We start from the raw sequence: 24,948 nt of genomic DNA, 5'->3' as shown, positions 1-24,948 counted from the left end.
AAACATAATTTAGAAATGGTTCTACTGTTAATCAAGTGATGAAAGATTGATGTTTCATATAATTAAACTCCTGATGAAAATGTGAGTAATGAAAAGTCAGGAAAACAAATTGGGAAAAACATAAATTTAATTTTATAAGTATCCATATTTTCTAATGACTCATTTTCTTAAAAAGGAAATGTGGATTTCAGAGGAAGACAGCAGGGCAATACTGTTTATCCTCTCCAGATACTTAAGATACCAAAAGGGCTGGGGCAACCTGGCACTTTTGTAAAAATTAATCAAATTAACAAAAAAATTTTTTGATATAAAAGCCGTGTATAGGGACACAACCATAATCAAATTTTTGATTATCATATTTGCTAGTCAAAGTTGTAATAAGTCATACTTTTGAAAGTATCTATGTATGTGTCTGTGTGTATACACAGATATATACACCTAGACGTGTATGCATGTGTAAGCATGTGTGTATACATGTATCCATGAAAACCTAGACTTAAGGCAAAAAGCATTTTTTCATACTGCATTCTTTTCAGGAACCATTATGAGATACTGTGTCCTGATATCCCTAGAAGTTTCTCGGAGTTTTAAGAGCAGATGCTTGTTTTGCTTCCTAATAAAAATTTGGAGGGGGGCGCCTGGGTGGCGCAGTCGGTTAAGCGTCCGACTTCAACCAGGTCACGATCTCACGGTCCGTGAGTTCGAGCCCCGCGTCGGGCTCTGGGCTGATGGCTCAGAGCCTGGAGCCTGTTTCCGATTCTGTGTCTCCCTCTCTCTCTGCCCCTCACCCGTTCATGCTCTGTCTCTCTCTGTCCCAAAAATAAATAAACGTTGAAAAAAAAAAATTTGGAGGAATGTGTCAAAATAGATTAAACTATGTCAGAGTCTTTAAAAGAAAACACTGTTCTTTCAAGGAGGTTTTTACGTAGCAAAAGAAAAAAAAATGAGCATTGCTAGCAGTTCTGAAAACACAACTGAGATGCAATTTGATAAATAGCCTTCTGTCATCTAAGTCAGAGCAGTGGAAAAGCATGCTATCAGCACTTTCATCAAAGGACTATTGACTCTTCTTGTTCTATCTCATTTTATCATGACTTTCTCATTTTGTTTACTCAGTCAGTGATTGGGAAAAAATGACTCCTTACCCCTTGGATGAGTTATGATGGAGTCCACTAGAGAAGGGTCCTCTTCTCCATCTTTGCTGCCATCGCCACCGCCTTCACTGCCACCATCTCTTTCAATCAGTTTATCCACTGTGGCAATAATGCAGTTCAGGCTCTTCCCCACATTGGCCCACACCCTATCCTGAAAAGAGCATGAGCATCACTACACAAGTTTATTGCAAATACAAGATGAGGCAAAATCTGATGAATCCACATTAGAGAAGCATGGGAGGAGCAATCATTAGAATGCAGATGGAGTGATTAGTTCTAATACTCCCATTAATTGGGCCAGACTATGAATATACAAGAAATCTGTTTTCCCTTAATAAAGCAACACTTAAGTGCCATAGAGTTTTATTTAGTTCATTATTTTTTCTCTGTCATAAAGCAATGATGAACTACTATACAATATTAATCCATAACTGAGCACAACCTATGATATCTTAAACTGGACATACCTATATTCCTTATCAACACTTAGTAAGAAAGAAAAAACACAACAATATTGTTAAATAATAATCATTTGTCTTCAAAATTCTTGTTTTTCCTCTTTATTGTGATAATATACATAACATTGTTTACCATTTAACCATTTTTAAGTATACAGTTCACTGGCATTAAGCACATTCACATTATTATACAACCGTCACTGTTTTCCATCTCTAGAATTTTTCATCTTTCCAACTGAAACTTTGTACCCTTTAAAAGTGAACTCCCCACCCTTCTCCCTCCAGCCGTTGGCAACCATCACTGTACTTCCTGTCTGTATGAATTTGAAAGCTCTAGATAACAGAAATTCTTAAAGTGTGGTGTTCACATCACCTCTACCAGAATGACCTAGAGAATTAAAATGCATATCCTTCGCGCCCACCAAGTCGATCAGAACCATTGGAAAGAAGGCACTCTAAACTGAAATTTTGACAAGCTCCTCAGGTGCTTGTAACCACACTAGGTCTGAGAACTTCTACATGCTACAGCCATGTAATAAGTTACTGTGCTTGATTTATTTCTTGGAAACAGCCCCAAACACTAGGGGACCTCCTTGTCACCAATCTTACCAATTCTGATTAGCATCTGCTTTGGTTTAGGGCAATTCATGATACTGAATTCTATGATTTATAAAAATTGTTATTTCTTTCTTTTTCTCTTTTAAAATTATATTTAAAGTTTACTTATTTATTTATTTTGAGAGAGAGAGAGAGAGAGAGAGAGAGAGAGAGAGAGAGAGAAAACACATGAGCAGGGGAGGGGCAGAGAGAGAAAGGGAAAGAGAATCTCAAGCAGGCTCTGGACTATCAAGCACAGAGCTCAATATGGGGCTTGAAATCACATACCATGAGATCATGATCTGAGCTGAGGTCAAGAGTGGGAAGCTTAACCAACTGTGCCACCCAGGAGCTCCAAAAGTTATTTCTTAATAAACATTTTAAACATAGTTGTCATCTGTAGCTTCCTTTCTTGCTCCTTTCACCACATCATTTAGATGGAATCACTGACTCCACATCTGTGATGGTTAATTTAATGTCAACTTGATTGAATCACAAGATGTCCAGATAATTAGCTAAACATTATTTATGGGTGTGAATATATAATTATAGTACTTTTTTGTTAGTTTTTCTAGTTAATTTTGCTGGTTTATAAACAGATAAACTAATTTGGGGGTAAGATAAATCTAGGAAAAAAGAACTATAGTTGAGTTTAGATTATTTGATGGTTATCTTGTAAAGACTAAGTTGAATAACATAATAAACAAATATGGGGGTTTACAGGTATGCATACTATAGGTGGTGGGGAAAAGTAGAATATTCAAAGTTAAAAAGGTAAGTTTGAGGTCCACCTGTAAGTGACATGCTACCTAGGGAAAACTGCCTCATTTCTGGGGAACCACAGTTGGTTCATCTACAGTTTAGAATAATAATTCTTGCCCTGCCTACCTCACCATGGTGCAGTGAGAGCCAAATAATATAGTCTCTATGAAAGTGCTTGGAAAATTATTACAATTTGGAAAAATGACATCCTATTTTGCTGGCTTTCCTAAATGAATCAAGCTTGCTTTTCATCATTTTGTAATCCTGAGTGTGAGATATGCTATTAATCATAAATAATCAGAATAAAATCTCCGCTCAGGGCATATTTATTCTACCAAAAATTAAAAGCACTTTCCCTCTAAGGGAAACTAAGACACCAATCACATCTATAAAATGCTTTATCCCTGCTTGTTGTCTGAGAAAAGGAGATGGTGTAATCCCTGAGTTATGACCCAGGAGATCTAAAGAAGCTCACCTTTTCCGGGATGAAATGTAGGGAAACCTAAGCAAGCTGAGGTCCTGACATCACTTATTTGGGATTTGGTGAGAAGCTTACATTCCAGACTGCAATAACAAACCTAATGGAACTCATTCTGAATATGTCTTAATCACTGCCAAGGACTGCATCTTTAAAGCTATTAAATTGAAAAATGAAACAAGTCTTTGGCTAACACTGGGAATAAACTCTGTTATTAAGGGGAAAAAAGGGAAAGGATTATTCTTAATTATCCAGATTAGCTTTGCACATGAGATAAATTTCAACTCTCTTTCTGTTGTCAATGTTGAGAAGAACTTTATATTTTGATCAAAAATCAAAATAAGATTGCATGCTATCTTTCTTATACAAAGTAATATAAGGAGTTAACCAACTTCTTTTGATTACATCTCCAAGAGCCTGAATATAAGAATATATAAAAGGATAATTTTACATACTAAAACTATATGTTCTTCCTTTATACTCACCTTGGGTTATAGGATTGTATTCACCGAATAGGTAATATTTACAGCCAGTAGAGAGATCTTTATTGGCATGAGGTGCAGAGTGAAGCATGTTCACTGAAGGAGACCAACAACCATATAGTAAAAGGTTAGGTGGTAAACAGTAGAACAACATTGAAGTCATGAAATACTTAGAGGACACTCAAGCTGGGAGTGAGAAATTGAGCAGTTTCTTATGCAAGACCAATACACGATTCATACATAATCAAATTTTTTTTTTTTTTATTGAAGACACACTCAGCAGCAGCCCCTAAGTAGATTCGTCCTGGTCTTTATCTTTTGGAGAAGAGATGCTGCCCAGCTGGTAGGGAGAGAATGCTGAGCTTTGACAGTCACTTCTTTTTCCTTTATGGCATCTACAAAGTAGGTTAAAGTTATGGATTTACACTGCTGTCTCTAATACTAGTCCAAGAGTTGTTTGAGGGTCGTGTCTTCACTGTATTGCACAGGGCATGGAGGAAAGGCAGAGAGAGAGAGAAAAGGAGCAAAGAAGAGAGAAGAGAGATGACTCCAACCCAGAGGTAGATTGAGGCTGTTATTTATTTTCATCTGGTATAACGAAATGAGCTAATTTACCTTCCAAACTACCACATTAGATCAACATTATGGACTTCGTCTTTAGAGATGAGGAGACTTTAGGAAAGAGATGTTGGATAACATGCAACATTAAAATGGTATATAACTAAATTAGAAATTCTATTTGATTTCAAAGACTTGATTCTTCCCCTATGATTTCCCACAGAACTGTGGTATACAGTAGGAATTCTTTGTGAGATTACTAAAACTCTGTGGACAAGCTAGATATAGGAAGGTCAAGAGAGGGAACCACAGGAAGGACCAGGCAGAGGTGTCTGTCACTTTACATGAGTAAGACTAGGCATCACTTATCTAAGACTTGAAAATGAGTCCAAAGGCAAATCACTAAGAGATGATGCTGGAAAGGACAGGCTGGTCACATGTGTCTTTAAGTTGAAATACAGAGGAATATACAATCAAAGATGGAACAATCACTTGGTTAAAGGGTCAATGAGCTTGGGTCAATGGACATAAGTGGCTAACATGAATAGAAGACAGTGTCAACATCAAACCACTCATGTGACCAGGATATAAAACAAGGAATGGGGTATAGGGAGAAAATATAATTCAATTCCTAGGAGATAATTATTAATTATTCTCAGAAAAATCACTATTCTGAAATTAGAATGCTAAAAATGGGGATGCAATATTCTTGAAGGGAAACCTTGAATATCTGATTCCCACCCCCCCACCCCAAAGAAAAACACTTTCCATAGTATCTCTGTGAAAACATTCACGTGAAGGAAATTAATCAGCAAAAATGCATCCTTATTCTGATAATTTTCATGAGGACAGTCCATGTAGGAGCTTCACTTTGCTTAGATTGCTGGTGTGGCTGGGGCCTACCTACTCCACTTTCTTCCCTACTAAAATCACTTTCTTCCCTACTGAAATTTTTTTTTCAGACTGCTTCCATGAAGTGGAAAGGATGGTTAGTGAAGGGAAGACAATGGGAGCATAGAAATGTGGCTATAGTACATGGTGCTTCCATACCTCCCCTTTTCAGGAGACAGATACTACTCTAGATCCTACTTTAACTCCTCAGCTACTTGGGGGGTTTCAAACCAAAACCAAAACCAAAACAAGAACCAGAACAAGAACCAAAACCATAACCAGAACCAGAACCAGAACCAGAACCAAAACCAAACCAAAAGCAAAACAACAACCTATCAGAAAAACAGACTGCTGGGGTGCCTGGCTGGCTCAGATGGAAGAGCATGTGACTCCATCTTGGAGTTGTAAGTTCAAGCTGCATGTTGGGCATAGAGCCTACTTAAATAAACACATGAATAAACCTAGAAAGAGCAAAACAAAACAAAACAAAACATAAATACAGATTGCTGGGCCTTCTCCCACCCCCAGAAATAGCAGTCATTATTCTGCTACATCTCCTGTTAAATGAAGTAAGTAATGGAAAATTGGTGGCTTACAGTCTAACCTTTATTAAATGGAGGTTAACTGGTGTCCTTGACCTTAATGGAGCCTTAAGACAATTGAACTTCGTCAAAGTGAGTGGCTATAAACTATTTCTCAGCAATGAGGGCACAAAGTCAGGAGAACTAGTAGCAGTCTTTAATCCATTCTGAGTCAGGTGCTGATTTTGGTCCTTATTTATTTCTGGTTTAGGACCTAAGTTAACATGGAGGCCAAGCCCAGTGGCAAGAGGTGCACAAATTTAACGGATGTACTAGTGAGTAATTAGTGAGACTTTGCACCTGGCAAAGTGAGCAAAATGGTGTTTGTTCAGCATGTCACACATTTATGAGCTTGGTGGCATCCAAAGAATTCTTGACCCCTTTGGATCAGCAGTTAACTTAAAAATATAAAAATAGAGGGCACCCATGTGGCTCAGTTGGTTAAGCATCCAACTCTTGATTTCAGCTCAGGTAATGATCTCATGGTTCTGAGTTTGAGCCCCATGTCAGGCTCTTGTGCTGACAGTGTGAGGCCTGCTTGGCATTCTTTCTCTCTCCCTCTCTCTGCCGTTCCCCCATTTATGTGCACATACATGCTCTCTCTCTGTCTCAAAAATAAATAAACTTTATTTTTTTTTAATTTTTTTTAACGTTTATTTATTTTTGCGACAGAGAGAGACAGAGCATGAACGGGGGAGGGTCAGAGAGAGGGAGACACAGAATCTGAAACAGGCTCCAGGCTCTGAGCTGTCAGCACAGAGCCCAACGCAGGGCTCAAACTCACAGACCGCGAGATCATGACCTGAGCCGAAGTCGGCCGCTTAACCAACTGAGCCACCCAGGCGCGCCTAAATAAATAAACTTTAAAAAATATATTTAAAAAATCAGCAATGCATAGCAGCTGATCAGTTTTTCTAGGACCTATTTTTGATCAGCAAGAATGTGAAGACTAACCCAGAACTGAAATGGGGTCCAAAGTAGCTTTGTTGTATCTATATTTCTACACATAATTTCTCACTTGTCATTACCAATTTTTGAGTACTTTGATTAGAACCAGCCAGTGAATTAATAAGGCCAATCACATCTTCAAAGAGAAACTTCAGTCTATCCTTGTGTCAACTGAGAGCAATTTGTACTCAACTGGCCTCTTTCCTCAACACTGCAAACCTTCGCTCTTTCAAGAGCTTGATAGCTCTTCTCTCTGAATCCTAACTTTAAGAATGTTGGGTAAAAAAGGAGTTGCACTTAAAATACTCTATGGCACAAACTGGTACACGTATGGCCCACAGTAGGTAGTACACACACACACACACACACACACACACACACACCTGCACAAATACACATATAAACATACATATCATATCCTGTAAGAATAGCCAGACATGTGATATCCATCAGAATTGAGATAACCCAACCTTTGCTTCCTATTGATTCTCCTACTTAGCTTAACCTAATTACTCATGTAAAAATCCCTGACCTTTGTTTCCAGATCATCACACTACTGACTTCACCCTGAAATTCAGTCCATAGTCATATAAGTGAGATTCTGATAGTCAGCTACTATTTCTGTAGTATTGACCTCCCCATATTGTCCTGGTCTGGCTCTTGGCCAGACCCATCCTATCAGCTATCATACAGCCAGGTCTACACATGAGTGTACATTCACCCTCATCAATCACCATGCTCATATCATCAGTCCTCTGATCAAAAGCAGGCTTTGTACTGCAGCAAGTATTCATTCTTCAGCCTGGAGGCACTTCTGCAGTTGTGTCGACCTACATATCTCTTCTTATTTCTCGTTAATCTTCAAAACGAAAACTTCCCCAGGTCAGTCTCCTAGCTGTCCTAGAAACATGCTGTTAATTAGCTCAACATATATTTTCTGGGCATCTGCTACAAGCTTGCTCAGTGCTGAACATCAAAGACATGAAGGAAACCTTGGAGGAACTAATATTTCTATCCTGACACATACTGCTTTTTATGCTTGGAATGCTTTCTCTCATCTTCCATCAATCCAGATTCTCACCTTTTCAAGTATCATCATCTCCAAGAATGGTTCATTCTATTCTATCTCTGTTTAACATTTTTTTTTTCTTTCCAGCAAACTCTATGAGGGGAATGACTATTATTTATTAATCCTTTTATTCTCAGGTGCTAGGAGTCATCAGGTAATAGATAAATAAAAGAATGAATAAATGAGTGAATGAAGAAGGAATGAAAGAAGGAAGGGATTATTTTTTTCATCTTCTCCAACCTTCATATAACTTCTCTCTGAATATTTTCAACATGTTTAATGTGTATCACACAACCACCTCCATTCTGGGAAAGATTCCACGTCTTTCAATATCTCTTCTTAGTTTATGAGTGCTGGCCATTCACTTGAATTACATGATAAGGCTTTTGAGGCCAGGAGCCATATTTTCTACTTAATTTACTCTCTCCCAAGAACCGATGGCATTATTGTACACTTAATTAACATCTGTTGATTGACTAAATAACCTGTGACTTACAAGTAAAGGGATACAACTATAGTAAGTATTATGACATGCATCTCCAAATTAAAGTTAGAACCAAGCTCATACTCTGATTGGCTGTGTTCCCCACAATAAAGGTCACATCATGCTAATGCTTTCAATTTGGTGAAAACATTAAATAAAGCATTTGTTTAATAACAAAAAATCCACTGATTAAGTAAAGCTCTTAATTTTAAATTGGTAATTGGATGTTATCTGCACACCATTAGCTACACAACTAGTTGAATTATATGACATTATCAGTTGGTGCGTTGCATATAATCAATTTCCAGGATTGATTTTGTTTAACAGAATGTTCCCTGATATATCAAGTTAGTCTGCCTAAAAAATACCTCATTTCTTTAACTATTCATTAAATTATGGATATTCAAAAATTTGTACATAGAAAATAATGCCTCACTATTTACATTAGAACACAGTAAAGTTTGGGCTACCTGTGAGGCTCAGTTGATTAAGCATCTGACTCTTGATTTGGGCTCAGATCACGATCTCAAGGTCATGAGTTCGAGCACCATATGGGACTGGGCATGAAGCCTGCTTGGGATTCTCTCTCTCCCTCTTCCTCTACCCCCCTCCCCATCTCTCTCTCAGGAAAAAAAAAAAATTACCAAAGTTTAAGAGTGATTGATTTGAATGTAATCACAAATCTCTAAGGTATGTGTATACAAATTTGCATATTCATTATATACAGGAAAAATAAAAATATCTGATGTTGAATCAGGCATTTTAAGAGTCAATAAAGTATCTAAGGGAGATGATGGTATCCAGTATAAAAAAAAACACAGGAAAATTGCCATTACATTAATAAAAATAAAATATCTCTGTTAAAAATACTGGCTTGAGTGGGAGGATGAACTGCTGATTCAGCAAATCCATTTATTCATTTATTTCTACATTAACTCTGAAAAATACATTGAACGAGTATGTATAAAACACTGTATTAGGTGCTATAAAATAGGGAGCTGAAGGTGAATGTATTAGCTTCATGTGGGAAAATCTAGAAATTGTCAGGATTTCATGAATATGCATGTACATAAAGATCTCTTTTGGGGTTTCTTTTCTTTAATAGAACATTTGTGCATTTTAATGGACAGTCATGAACTTTGCTTAATCACCTTTTGTGGACTTTCATATTGGATAAGTATTCAAAGCACATTTCTTCTGGGTGAAATGGACTGGAGAAGTTCAGGAATGTTTCCCATCCATCAAGAAAACAGATGATAGAACACATTTCAGCTGCCACATAGGTAACAACTAGCCCAATTCTCCCTGTCTTTGCAGGCCCTTTCTGATTGTGTGAGTGGATACTTCCAATGCCCCCTTCTCATTATAAGATTAACAAAAGCAGACAACCAACCCTATTATGTGTGATTTAGGGATGAAAACGAAAAAGCGGGGACAAGGGGGAAATAGTCACTTCCAATTCATATTTGCTGAGTAACATCTAAAATTATTTCTGTATAACTAGGACCTTTGTAATTGGTGCATGAATAATCAAATAAAATTAAAATTGCCACCACAGGGTTTCCGGAAGTTTCTGAAAGTCTTAATTCATCATATTCTTATGTTCTTCATCATGTTCTTTGGTCATCTCTGATGTTATGTATCTAATTTGAATTTTACTGCTTTATATGTTTGGAGATATTGGAAGCTGACTTGTACAGTCACCTCTTGAGTTGATTACAACACTGGGAAATATACACTAAGGAGAGAAGGATACAGTTGGGTACTTTTGACTACAAGAGAGACACAGAATCCCCAGAAGAATTCATGAATTCTAGTAGGGAAAAGGTACCTGACACAGTGCAAAGTTATGTTAAAGTTGAATATTCCATATTCCAAAATAAGAAGGTAAACAAGAATAATTTGAGGGCAAATTTCAAAGTCATTAATATATTCTACAAATAAGTAATGAGCACCTTCTCTGTGCAGATGGTCTGCTAACTGTGGGGTACAACAGTGAACATGAAGCTGACTTTGCCCCCTAGGAGCTTATAAAGACCATGAATACATGAAGAAATATATATATATACACACACACACACACACACACACAAATGATTATAATTCAGTGTTCATGAGGCTGTGTGATCACGAGATGCAAGAATAATGCTTTATTACACAAAATGTTTTGGAGTTGAATGCATATTTTATATCCATCTACCTATAACATAAAATTTTGAAATAAACGGCCATACTTTAGTGGGGATTTTATTCATTCAGGTAACTAAGTTATAAGGTACTGCTTTAGGAAAGTTAAATTAGTGGTCGAGTTGTCTATAAGAATTAATTACCTCTGAAGAACAAGATTTATTTCCTTCTTATCAAGATCAGGTTAGTGGTTTCACATAAAATAATTCTAGCTAGCCAGAGAACTGAACAGAGTATCTTTTGAATTATTAATTTGCATAGGGACCTCTGCATTATGCACAGCCTGAACTATTTTTCCTAGAGATAAGGTCTACGTTGGAGACAGAAGATGGCAAGTGAAGTTGAGAATACAGATCACTGCAGATTGCTTGTGGGGGTATTTTGCTGGATAAGTGTGTTTTATCCTCAATAGTAATATTTTGCAACTACGTATGCTTATAGTTACTAATTATGGCAATATAAATAGCTCTATCAATACTCTTGTCAGGCTTAAGCATTCATATTTGATCCAGACATCATTTGAGAAAGTTGTAGTACAAAATAGACTGTGAGATGGTGGTAAAGAACATACCAGAAAGTGGTTTATGTAAATCTCATTCCAAAATGCAATCTTTGGGAATACTGAGCTACAGAGAACCACAATTTTTTTTCAGGTTATATATGGAATTTACTAACACTATGTCCAACATAAATATTACTGTAAATTTATGATACTGCTTCTATAATCTATAACATTATTGAAAATGTATTATAGATAAGTGTGGATCATCTGTGCTCATGTGACATAAACATATTTTACCGTAGAAGGCATAACAAATGTTTCCCTAGTTTAAGCATGGACTGAAAATTTAAAATTTGATTTACATTTACAACATGAAGAAGGGAATTAACTGGGTAATTTGAATGCTGAAAAGTTGCCTGATATAGAAATTTAGTTCAATTAAAAAATGGGTTTGGGATATGGCTAAGTAATAAGAATAGTTTTCTTACTTCTGCTCTTTGCTGGAATGAAACAGAATATAAATGATCAGAAGTTTATTTTGTTTTTAACAATTTTTGAATGAGGGTAGACAGATTTAGCCCTGAACCCATCAGTGTAGTAATGTTGAAGTTAAATCACAGTGTTCTAGAGAATAGTATAATTACTGGAAGCCACAAAAACTGGGTCAACTTAATACTTTAGTTGGATGACATGCTCTCATATTTTGGACAAACTAATCTTGGAATCCCAGCTGCTAGAAGCATCTGTTGTAGAGATAAAGAGAAAGAAAAGCAATATGTCATTTTTACCAGCTAAAAAAATGAAGAATGTCATATTAGTCTATTTCTTTGCACAGATTGCCATAAAATCCCAACATTCCTTTGGGTTTAATTGTTTACTAATTTTTCAGGAAAATAAATCTTTAAAGCACTCAATCATTTAATAAGTACAATTCAGCAAATAACAGACACTTTTTTTGGTCCATGATCATTTTAGTTTCAATCTCTTCCATATTGACTAGATAATTATTATCCAGATTCATATGTCATTAATTTTGCCAATAAAACAGGTTGAAAAGAGAACTGCTGACTTAAAATTAATATTCTCTCTTCTAACCTCAAAAAGAAAGGTTTTTACATGTATCAACAGAGTAGAATTCAAGAGTAATTTACTAGTATGTATTTAGTTTCCAATATTTATTATAAGATGCTAAATGCAGCTGTTCAAGTTAATTGTTAAAACTACAGTCATTATAAGACATTAAATAAAATGCTTTTTAAAAAATGGAGGTACTGTAATCTTATGTGCAAACCTAAACCAACCTAAGTGACCAGAGAATACCTTCATATACCACAGAACCCTAACTAAATTAATATAAAACACTGAATTATTTCAGGAAGTTTATTAGACTTGTGATTAGTGCTGAAACTTTTCTAACAATTAACTAAGAAAAATGGTACACAAAGTTTTGATTCTAATTCATTTAATAGCACAATGTCTAAAGGCATTTTCAATTAGCTACATTTGTTTGGATTTACTCATCTTTTCAATTTTTATCTTATCTTATCTTATCTTATCTTATCTTATCTTATCTTTATCTATTTCTTTTGAGAAAATGAGAACATGCTTGAGAGCAAGCAGGGAGGGGCAGAGAGAGAGGAGAAGGAGAAAGAGAATCCCAAACAGTCTCTGCTCTGTCAGCACAGAGCCTGATGCAAGGCTTGATTTCACCAACCATGATATCATAAGCTGAGATGAAATCAAGAGTCTGATGCTTAACTGACAGAGCCACCCAGGCACCCCTCATCTTTTCAAATTTATATAAAGCTTTGAAAAGAATGTTAAATGGCTACGACTTGGGTAATTATATTTTAAATAAGGGATTTCTATCTTTTAACAAAGGTATCTTCTCAATAGGAAGTAATTGCTATGGAAAATCAATCAGAATGTTATATAACAACCAAACTTGGTTACACTTGCAAATAGTGGTAAATTACATTAGGAGGAGAGAGAAGCAACTTTTCTGAGTGGGAAAGATTTTCCTCATAATTGTGGTAAATTTAGACAAAGTATTCATATACTTTCTAGCAACAGTGTATTCTGGAAGAAATTCAGAAATTATATGAAAAGAGATAGAGAGATACAGATATTTATTATTATCCTACACTTCTGTCTGTGAAGGAAACCAAAACACCCAAGAAACTGAGAAGACACGTCCACATAAACTGGAAGAAAAAAAATCAGTAAGACTTTTTCCTAGTGTCAAGAGACTAAAGTATTCCAAAAAGAGTAATAAAGGATAAGCCAACAACCATACGGATGTCTAATGCAACCCTGAATGGCCCATAGCAAGGATTGGAATTCTTCCTAATTTTTCTAAGTGTTGCTAGTAAGCACCTCTACCCATTGTCTTTGGGGTGCCAATTTGAAACTTTTACCCATTTCCTCATCCTATCCTCTTCCTCCCCTTCTCTTTGTACAAGATTCTACTTTAAGGATAAAATAAAGCACCCACATTAATATCCAAACAATATAAAGAACTCATACAACTCAACAGAAAAAAAAAAAAAAATTAAAAAGTGGCCAGAGGAACTGAATAAACATCTCTCCAAAGAAGACGCACAATAGCCAACAGGTATGTGACAAGGTGCTCCATATCACTAATCATCAAGGAACCACAATGACATATCACCTCATACTTGTTAGAATGGTTATCATCAAAAAGATAAGAGATAACAAATGCTGGTGTGGATGTGTAGGAAAGAGAACCCTGGGTGGTGTGGTGGGAGTGTAAATTGGTGCAGCCACTGAAAAACAATATGGAGGTTCCTCAATAAACTAAAACTAGAACAACCATATGATCCAGCAATTCCATTTCTGAGGATGGATATACCCGAAGGAAATGAAATCACAATCTCAAAGAGGTATCAGTACCTGCACATTCACTGAAGCATTATTTACAATAACCAAGATATGGAAACAACCTAAGTGTCCACTGGCAGATGAATGGACAAAGAAAATGTGGTAAATATACGAAATATCATTCAGCCACAAAGAGGGAAATCCTGCCATTTGCAACAACATGGATGGACCCTGAAGGCATTAAACTCAGTGACATAAGTCAGATGGAGAAAGGCAAATACTGTGTGATCTCTTTTATATGTGGAATCTAAAAACAAACAAACAACAAACTCACAGAAACAGACAACAGGTTGGTGGTTGCCAGAGGTGAGGGTTCGGGGTGGTAGGGCAAATAGGTAAAAGGGGTCAAAAGGTACAAAAACTTCCAGTTATAAGATAATAAGTCATGGGGATGTAATGCACAGCATGGTGACTATAGTTAACAACACAGTATTATACATTTTAAGTTGTAAGAGAGTAGATATTAAAGGTTCTCATCAACAAAAAAAATATTATATATTAACTAATTTAGTATGGTAATTATTTCTCAACTCATTATCTCAACTCAACTAATACAATATTATATGTTGGTTATATCTCAATATAGCTAGAAAAATATTTTAAGCAAACAAACAAGAAGCCATCCAGCCTCACCTACCCTCAAAAAAGTGAAACTGATCCTTATATTCTCCTCACAGTCTCAGCAGAAGAGCCCATTTCTGCCCAGGACTGCCTTCCACCTGTATGCTAGAATTGAGTCTCTTCTTTATGGAGAAAAAACCTCACTCTACCATTCATCACCTATCTGCTTCTCAAATGGCTTTTGGAATATAAACATGCTCAATTTTCACCATCTTTATAACAAAACAAGTGAACCACTAATAATAATCACACACACCTACAATATAGAAGGTCTCAAAAATTATCTAAAGAAAAGGACATAAGGAGGGAGGGATGGAGAGGGACACTTTCGAACAGCAGGAGAATGGCAAGGTGTGGAGGAGAATTTGCATAACAAAGCAAGGTGAAAATTATAAAAACAGAAGATACCCAACTTCAAAATTTTTACTTGACATAATATAAAAATGGTACCTATTTGTCATAAGGTTGACATCATATGTTTAATTCAATAAAATACAAGTTCTTTTCTATATTTACTCAAACTCTTTAAAATTTACAACACACATTTTATGATAGATCCAGTTTCCCCATTTACTTTAAGAGATAGTATTAATCTCCATAATAAGATTATATAATTTATGCATCTTAACAAAGAAAACATATAGCAACAATACTAAAGTAATACAATGCATTTCCAGGCCTTCCCACATAATGGGGCATTATTGCACAGGTAAATCATTTATCTCATGACCACCCAAGGAGCTAAACAGAACAGGTACTGTTATTTTCACTTTACAGTTGAGAAAATTGAACTTCAGAGAGGTTAAGAGGTACATACGCCTTGGAGCTGTGAATAAATTGAAGAAGAAGGTGAAGGTAAAAAGGAGAAATATTAGATTTGCTCTTCTGAAAATTTCTCAGTGGGAGAAGCGCAATCTTAATCAGCAGCAACAAATACTTATTCAGCATTTACTTCTAGGAACCCAGCTCTGTCTTTCCTGTGATAGAAGTTTTATCAAAAGATACAACAGCCATCACTTTCACAGCCCTTCAGACAGCAATTTTTTTTGAGAGACCTGGGCCTTTCAAATAATTTACTCCCCAAACGCTCTTAAATTCTAGGATGGCAGGAAAAGTAATCATTAACTGTTTAACATCTAACACGGCTAGTATATTATTTTCTTGGTTAAACTTATGATACAGTAAAGAGCTTTCTTCTGTGTGTGTGATATGCACATACTTTGTTCTCGGATAATTAATATGTATTAATTCAGGAATAACACTGCTCCCCTTTAGCCAGCACCTTCATGTTTCTCTTATTCTGTCCAACTAGAGTTTCTGTTATCATGTTAGCTTTTTTTTTTTTTTTTTTTTTTTTGCCCATACTAGCTATTTTTTCAGATGCTTTTATGTGGCCATCCTTTTGCCAATTTCAGAGCACCTGGACAACATATTTTTTTAAATATAATCATGAACAAGAAGGATTTAAGAGATCTCTATGCCTACTGCTATGTAAACACGAATATCTTTTGAAGTTCGTCCAGAACTAAAACACCAGATTGCAGTAAGAAAATATTTGCAAGAAGTAGAGGATTATAAGTGATTTTTTACTCTTTTTCTAAAAAACACAATTTTAATAGTTCATATTACCTTGGCAATAAATACAGAAAAGTATTATAGGTCATGTAATTGTGGCATCTTTGCCTTAATGACATCTTGGTTTTTTATATATATATATATGTATATATATATACATATATATATATATATATATATACATATATATATATATATATATATATACACACATATATATATATTTATGTATTATGTAACTATAAATTTTTATGCCAAATAAATGTGATCAGGAATAAGACTTCCATTTATAATTTTTCCCCAAGGAAAAATGTTGCCTATTTATCCACAATCTGTATTAGGACTGCTTTCCAACATGTTTTGATGAAGAGGAGAGATTTCTGATCTTTCTTGCTTGACTTCTCAGAACTAAACATCAGGAGGCAAGCGATGTGCAAGAGACTTACCCACTCTTCCTCATCATAGTCTGAATGATGTGGTATGGAGTCCTGCCTTCTCATCGGTGGGGGTGGGTCCTGGGGACAGCTCTCCTCTGTGCTGTTCTTAGGAGAGGGTGGTTTCTTAAGGACACCTCCTGGCCTGGCAGTGTAGAGGGCTAAAAGAGCACTTCTTACCAACTGATCCTTGAAGGCATGTACAAAAAGCTCTGTCTGGAAAGAAATTGACAAGGATTAGGAACACCATGGTAGGCATCTCAGCATAGAGCTATGAAAAGGTCAACCGCAGATTTGTTGGCACATAAGTGGTGTGCATGGTGGAAAAAGTACAGGCGACAGAGAGAGAAAATGATTCATACCAATCAATGAAAATAGTTGAGTTTTGGGATGATGCCAAGGTCTTGAGTCCTCCTGTTCTAAAAGTTAATGCTGAGGTTCTGTGGGTACTATAAACACCAGCTGTCTCCTCAGCCCCCTCTCTTTTAATTCTAAATTCTATCTTTGAAGATGAATTTCACTAGAGATAATCATTTGAACACTGTCTACCTGCTGCACCTTTCAAGTAATTCCAAATGCACCTTAAAAGAAAATGTGATCAGACTATGTATATTCTATAGTTTAAACAGAGTGAAAGTCTAAAGAAAGGAATATGTATCTTTAAAAATAGAGGCAGGAAACCTTTTTTTTTTCTTTTTAGCATCCTGAGTAGATTTCAATAGTAGAGATGGTATAGGCAGTTTTCCCATGAAAATATTTGACTTTTATTCCTTATCATCACCCCCTAAACTGTCTCCTCCACCAAATGGTTTCACTAATGCTCAATGTTAATGAGGCTGCTGTGAAACTCGCTATGGTAGATTTTGCAAGCTGGTGGTAAATACCTAGTAAGTACTATAGAAATGACAGCTTCCCAACAATAAAGAATTTTACAACAGTACTTTGCAATTTCCTGATGAAATGTTTAATAGCTTCACCCTGTACTATACTGGATGATGTAGTAATTGATCTTCTGTATTATACTACACTTAACATGCATGTGGTCTAACAATCTATTCATTCAGAATAGAGTAGTAACTCAAACATTGACTCATATTGCTAACACAATCACATATTGTAATCTGTTGAGAAGAAGCCCTTTAAATCATAGCATTATTTTGAATAATAGTTGATATCACCATTTCATGAGACACTTGGATGTAATGCTAACTTCACCATCACTGTAACTCAAGGTAATCATTTACTGGCGTATTCTCAATATGCATTCAACAGTGCCATGTCTAACAAATGGTTACTAAATTATCCCTTAAAAACCCCTGTTGTGTCAGCAATTAAAGAAAACCAGTTAAACCCCATGCAAAACAATTGCCTAATAAGACTATGTTAATAAGACTACATATGCTAATAGGACTACATAGTTAAGTCTTTGCAATAGATCATGAAATTCTACAGTTGCATAAGACCTTAAAGTCAGACCTCTCATTAACCAGGTAAAGAAACTAAAAAGGAAGAGTGGTGTCCTGTCCTAGAACAGACTGCTTACCAGTAACACAAAGGGAACAGAGCTGTAGTTTTCTAACAAATTCAGTAGCTTTTCCCCATACTCCACCCCACCTATCAACCCACCATCACCTGCATGCTTCTGTCCTTCCCCCCTTTCTTCCTTAACCCCAAGCTCCTCAAGCGCTTTGGACGTCTACTTGCTCCTATAATTAATCACGTCTACAATTGTCAGTGTAACTATCTTCACTGTTAAACTTTACTGATGTTTTTAAATGCTCTTTTAATCTATTGGTTGTATTGAAAGCACTTTGAAGGTAAGTAGAGAAGAAACATTTAAAAAAGGATACACAAGAATAAAATATTGAAAAATATTTTGGTAATAATTTAGGAAAACAAAATGAAAAGGGAGCTTATAGTGAAAAGGCATAAAAAGAAGCATTAATTGATGTTCACAATGAAGTGTTAAAATGAAAATGAACAATACAAAAAAAATACTGATGAAAAATGTAGCTAGACAGTACTCACACAAGGCAATATAGTTATAACAAAATAGGGAAACATGTTATTTACATAATTTTCATAGAGCCTGGATAGATCCATCAATGTGAATTTAAATATTTAAAAATGCAAATTTACTTCCATTCAGCTTAACTAAACTATTTCTCTATTGATAGATTCAATAAATTCTTTTGACTTATTTTTAGAGCAAAACAGCTTGCCTTCTTTGAATTCCTGCTACTACAGCTCCAGTCTCCATAACATCACCTAATTACTATGTAGCTGAATATATATTCACACCCAATGAAATCTAAAGTTCTTATAATTGCCATCATTTTCTTTCCATTGCATGCATGCAGAGATTCCACTTCATTTATTCAAATCTCATTTGAGTTGATTTATCACCAAAGACATGAAAGATAGTACAGTAGATTCGTGCAATTTTACAACCCAGAATTTTCTTGGGGGGGGGGTAGCTGAATGAACACACAAAATCTTATAGAAACACTTTGTGTCTATATTGGAAAATTTATCTGACTGGAAACTCTATGAATAGCCATGATCTTTTGCAGAGAGTTGCACTTTGATAGAAAATAGCCAAAATTCCATTACTATATCCATATGACCTGGAAATTTTCTTGACTAGCACTACTTAGTAAATGTAGACCAATGCAGATCCTGATGTTTTACACTGAAAATAAATTAGCTTGAAGGGATTAACGTAATCACTCAATTCCAGTACATCTGTATGCTGCTGTTCTTGCAACAGAGATGAAACTAAGGAAGTTCAAAGTCATGGGAAGGATGCGGAGTTGCCTATTGACTCAAAGTACTGAAAACCTTTTTCCTTTTCTGACTCTGCTCATATTGCATTAAATGAAAGGAAAAAGCCCGTCTACATGTTATCATAAGGGTAGGCAAATCAATTTATTTAAAACAGTTTAATAATATAGCAAAAAAAGCATAAACTCTGTACCTCACGTGGATCATTTCATTTGTTTGACATTAAAAAAGAGAAAGAAATGGGATCTTAAAAATGAAATGTTTTCTTGCCTTCCTGACATTTTTCCAATTCATGTTCTCATGCAAATGTTCTTCAAAGTAACACACAGAATTATCTACAAGTATAAAACCAGTAAAATTACTTCTTCTGGGGATGAGTTTCCTAGGTTCCTAAATATTAAGGGCAGAGGAATAGTTAGGAATATGTTTATTTAAAACTACCCTTTTTAACTAGAGATCTCAACAAATTAAGCAAAGTCTCATAGTATTTAAAAGCTTTTTTTCGATGAAAAAATTCAAAACGATGCCTAACCCCACCTGCAAGACAGAAGTAGCCAATGACATAAACAGGTGATTATTATTTTAGTAGTCATGTATATGACAAAAAAGAATCCTGTTTATTTTTTCCCCCGACCTTACCATTCCCTATTATTTTGCACCCAACTAGCCTCTCTTACTTTCATCACCTGCATGGTCCCTATCTAATATCGCTTGATTATTATTTAGATATGCTTGGGGTGCCTGGGTGGCTCAGTCGGTTAAGCATCCGAGTTCGGCTCAGGTCATAATCTCGCGTCCGTGAGTTCAAGCCCTGTGTCAGACAGCTCAGAGCCTGGAGCCTGTTTCAGATTCTGTGTCTCCCTCTTTCTCTCTCCTCCCCCGCTCATGCTCTGTCTCTCTCTTCTCAAAAATAAATAAATGTTAAAAAAATTAGATATGCTCGACATATAATATTAGTTTCATGTGTACAGTATAAGAATTCAATTTTTGAATATATTGCAACACTATCACCACAATAAGTCTGTTTATTTTTAAAATTTTGATATACTTTAATTATTGCATAGGGCAATAGGGCTATACTCTGGAATTAGTACATAAATATGTATGTTTTCTACATTCCCTAAAGAAAAGAACACTGAACCTTCAGGAGAGTTACTTGACATCTGGGCAGATCATACAAATTATGCACTTGACCTTGGCTAAATCACATAACAACTTTTCTCCAGTTTGCACAAAATTACAATGCTTACCTATGAAACCTCATAGCAGTTCACTGTAAACTGTGAACTCTTCTATTTATGCTCCCCTTTCTTGAATGATCTTTTCAGTTTCCTTTGTTGACTCAACATCCCAGACTCACTCAAAATATGGTAAACAAATCCTAAGGGACCTTAAACCACTTTCTTGAGAGCATTTTTTTCCCCATTAGATATATAACACATTTCCCCATAGCTTCAACTACTCTCTTTATGCCACAGTCTCTAAAATCCATCTCTATCCACCTCTTGAACCAGTACTGTCACCTGTTTCCACCTGAAAGTCTTTCAAGGTTAGAAGTCACAGCCTGATCTCAAGTGTTTTCAATAAATGTGTTCTTCCCAGCTTTTCAAACTGTGTGGTGTCATCATTATGCAGCAACTCAGCGCCCAAATGTCTGGATCATCTTCAGCAATATTCATCTTCTAGATTAGTCATTAATTTCTACAAGTTATACTTTTTAAGTAATTTCAAAGATTATGTCCACAGCTAGTCCCAGTTAAGATCCTTTCTACATTCCATGTGGATACTTTCCATAGTCTCCTTACTGATTGATTTATTTTTCCTAAGCTAATGCTTTGTTTTATGGGATGTTCTTCAAGGTCACTAATATTAAAATGTAGACATCTGAGTCCCAGCCCAGCAGCTGAGTCAGAATTTGTATTTTTAGCAAGCTCCCCCAAGAGGAATGCTGACATTTTGTAATGCCCAATAATGTCCAATAATTCAAATCCACTGTCTAGCTCAGCTTCTCTATTCTATGAGGATCATCTTCACAAAGCATGTCTCCAGTCCTTCCTCACTCAACGATCTTCCAACTTACAAAAGAGACTTTCTCTTGGGTGAATAACCAGGAGTGAAATGGCTAGATCATACACATATATAAACAAATGTATATATAAACATATATATAAACACACATTCATATTTATTATATATATTTATGTAAACATTATGAGACACTGCTGAACTGTTTTTCAAAGTGTGCAAGTAATTATGTAAGTAATATATGAATGTTCCAGTCATTTCATATCCTCCCCAACTCCTCATATGCTTAACCTTTTTGATTTCAGCTATTCTAGTGGGTAGTTAGTATTACCTCATTTTAGTTTAAATCTGTATTTCCCTAAAAACAAATGATGATGAGCATCTTTACGTGTATTTATTTGCCATCCATATATCTTCTCTGATGAAATATCGTTTCAATTTTTTTGCCCATTTTAAATTAAGTCACTTGTCTTATTATTAAAGTATAAGAATACTTTATGTATTCTGATGATTTCCTTTGTAACATACATAGTTTACAAATATTTTCTCAGTCCAGACTTGCCTTCTCACTTTTTAATAATGTCATCTGAATGTCTCCTGAAAACTTTAATGAAAGTTTTTGATTTTGATGATGCCTTATATATCACGTGTTTTCTTTTATTGGTTCATACTTTTTGTGTTCCAAGAAATATTTGCCTAATCCAAGATGACAAAAAATTTTTCCTATGTTGTCTTCTAGAAGTTTGTCTGTTTGCTTCTTTCTTTTAGCTTGTATATTAAGATTTATGCTCTATTTTGAATTAAATTTTATAGATATGTGAGGTAGGAAAGGTTTTTTTTTTTTTTTTTTTTTTTTTAACATATGGATATCCAATTGTTCCTGAGTTTTATGTTAAGAATACATCATTTTCCCAATGAATTTTCTTTGGCCTTTCTCTAAGGTTATTTGAACATATATGTGTGGGTCTATTTCTAGATTCTCTATTCCATTATATTGATAGCTATGTTTACCCTAGAAAGTTACTAACCACAGAATACAATCAGTATTATTTTTATTTTAAAGAGTAAATATGTTTAAGTAAATTAAAGTTTGGTTTTTTAAAAATATATCTGTCTACATAATTACCATTTCTGGTACTCTTTATTCTTTTATAGATCCATTTTCCCCCCCATGTTATCACTTTCTTTGGCCTGAAGACTTTACTTTAAAACTTGTAGTAGTACAAGTTTGCTATGAAATCTCCCAGTTTTTATTTGTCCAAATGGTCTTTATTTCATCTTTATGTTTGAAAGATATCTTCTGTAGATAAGGAATTATAATTTGTGTGTGTATATCAGTACTTTGAAGATGTTACTCTATAAGAACATCTAATAAGCCTGTGAATAATTCTGTTATATGTTCCTTTGCAGATAATGTGCCTTTTCCCCCTCAACTTTCACTTTATCTCTGTTTCTCAGTAGTTTGATGATGTACCTGCATTTTTTTAAATGTTTATTCTGCTTAGAGTACATTGAGCTTCTTGGATCTATAGTTTCATTTTCTCATTAAATTTTGAAGAATTTCCATCATCGTTTCAGCAAGTATTTTTCTATTTTCCTTTCTGCTTCTTCTAGGACTCTGATTAATGCATATTAGAATTCTTGGTATTGTTGGATAAGTCATATTCTATTTATGTTTTTATGTCTTTTTTATCTCTGTACTACATTTAAATAGTTTCTAATACTATGTTTGAAAATTCACTATTTATTCTTCTGAAGTGACTCATCTGCTAATTCTACCTAGTACATGTTTTTATTTCAAATATTGTATTTTATATTTTTCTTATTTCTGTATTATTCTTTTTTAATCTTCCATTTTCCTCTTCATCCTGTTTGTGTGTTTCTCTGCTTCCCTAAATATATGGACTATATTTATAATTGCTGTTGTAAGGTCCTTATCTGCTAATTTCATCGTCTCTATTATTTCTGGGTCTGTTTCTATTGCTTGATTTTTCTTCTGGTTGTGGGTCATATATTCCTGCTTAATTGTTTGCTTGGTATATGCTTATCTCATCAATGAAATGTTTACCATTTAACGAGGAGTATAAGAAGAAGAAATAGGAGTTCTATCATGAAATTTCATCTTCATTTATACTTTTATATACATTCATGTATACTTTCACCAACTATAAAAAAAAAAAGCAAAGAAAAGAACCTCTACTCATTAAGTTCTGTTTGGTTTGGAACTGAGATAGATCTAGGAGTGACTGAAGTAAATAAAAGTAAAAATTCCTTCTCAGTATCTAAGTAATCAACATAATCAATATATTATTTATATCTTCAACTTCTTAGTATACTGGCTTCCTGGTATTGTCATTAAAACAAAATTAAGAAAACAAAACAAAACAACCAGAACATTTCTAACAGTACCCTGAGTTTTTGTTGTTTTTGTTGCTGTTGTTTGCTTTTGTTTTTGTTTTTCACTTTTGGAATACACAGGATATTTCAGTATATTATGTTAAAGGACACTAGGAATTAGAAGTTGTGAGATTTTCTCAAATATACTGTGAGCATAGCCTCTAATATTAGCAACAAAATCCTTTTGTTGTTGTTTTTTTACCATCTAGCAATTTTCATAATGTGAAACACCCCATTCTTTTAAATTTTAGGTTATAAAAGTTAAGGTCTGTGTCTACGTAGCATTTGTCATACAGCATTAGTACAATACCACACACAATTAAGTGCTCAATATTGTTTTTTGATGAGCAAGAATAATAATGATTTTCTACACAAGATCTCTCCATCTCTATGGATAGAGAATGTGATGAGCATTTAAAGTTGATGTCACACATATATCTGAGCTGTGAGAGATAGATACCTATATCTCTTAAGTCCTTATTTTTTCAGTTCAAATTTAGTCACATTACTTTTTTCTCCCTTTTATTTTTCATAGTATTGCATACTTTCAGTCTAGCAAAAAGGAAAATACATTTTAACCCACTCTATTATTAACCTTTCAGATCTTATGTTAAAAATTTGGCCTATCCTTTGTCTTCTCTGTTAAAATTATTCATATAAACTCAGTTTTCCTTTTCTTATGATCCTATATCATAAGATTAAATAATTTCTTTATTATTTTCATGAATTAATATGCAAGGAACAAACCCAGTCATCCATAAGAAGGCATACTAATAATTAAAAAACAGAACAATTTAATTACACTTGTGCACATTAGGACATGACAAATTTTTAGAAAATTCTTATTCTTACAGAATTTCAGTTTTATCTTTCCTATTCCACTCTGACCTCTCTACTTGTTTCCTTAATCATATACACAAGTGTCCATCATGGAACTCATGGAACATTTGACCATATTGTATAGTGGTTAAGCTCACAACATATGGAGCTACACTCACAAGTTGTGTGATTTTGGGTGCATTATATATATTTCTGTACCTCGGTTTCCTCTACTTTATAA

General features: G+C 34.8%; 1 protein-coding gene across 9 annotated transcripts in view; it reads right to left on the bottom strand.

Annotated features, from left to right (window-relative positions):
• Positions 1-24,948, bottom strand: part of INPP4B (inositol polyphosphate-4-phosphatase type II B) — a 789,997-nt gene that overhangs the window by 109,730 nt on the left and 655,319 nt on the right. For all 9 annotated transcript variants that reach the window (XM_040473200.1, XM_040473128.1, XM_040473146.1 and 6 more), the window contains 2 exons: positions 16,695-16,898; positions 1,146-1,305 (listed from right to left, as the gene is read on the bottom strand). In XM_040473200.1, the coding sequence (XP_040329134.1) occupies positions 1,146-1,305; positions 16,695-16,898 (364 nt within the window). The remainder of the gene's footprint in view (positions 1-1,145; positions 1,306-16,694; positions 16,899-24,948) is intronic.

The sequence above is a fragment of the Herpailurus yagouaroundi genome, unplaced genomic scaffold, assembly GCF_014898765.1.
Source record: "Herpailurus yagouaroundi ecotype Mexico unplaced genomic scaffold, PumYag 28, whole genome shotgun sequence".
Taxonomy (NCBI): Eukaryota; Metazoa; Chordata; class Mammalia; order Carnivora; family Felidae; genus Herpailurus; species Herpailurus yagouaroundi.
Note: the sequence above shows the minus strand (reverse complement) of the source record. Positions and strands in the feature narration are given on the sequence as shown.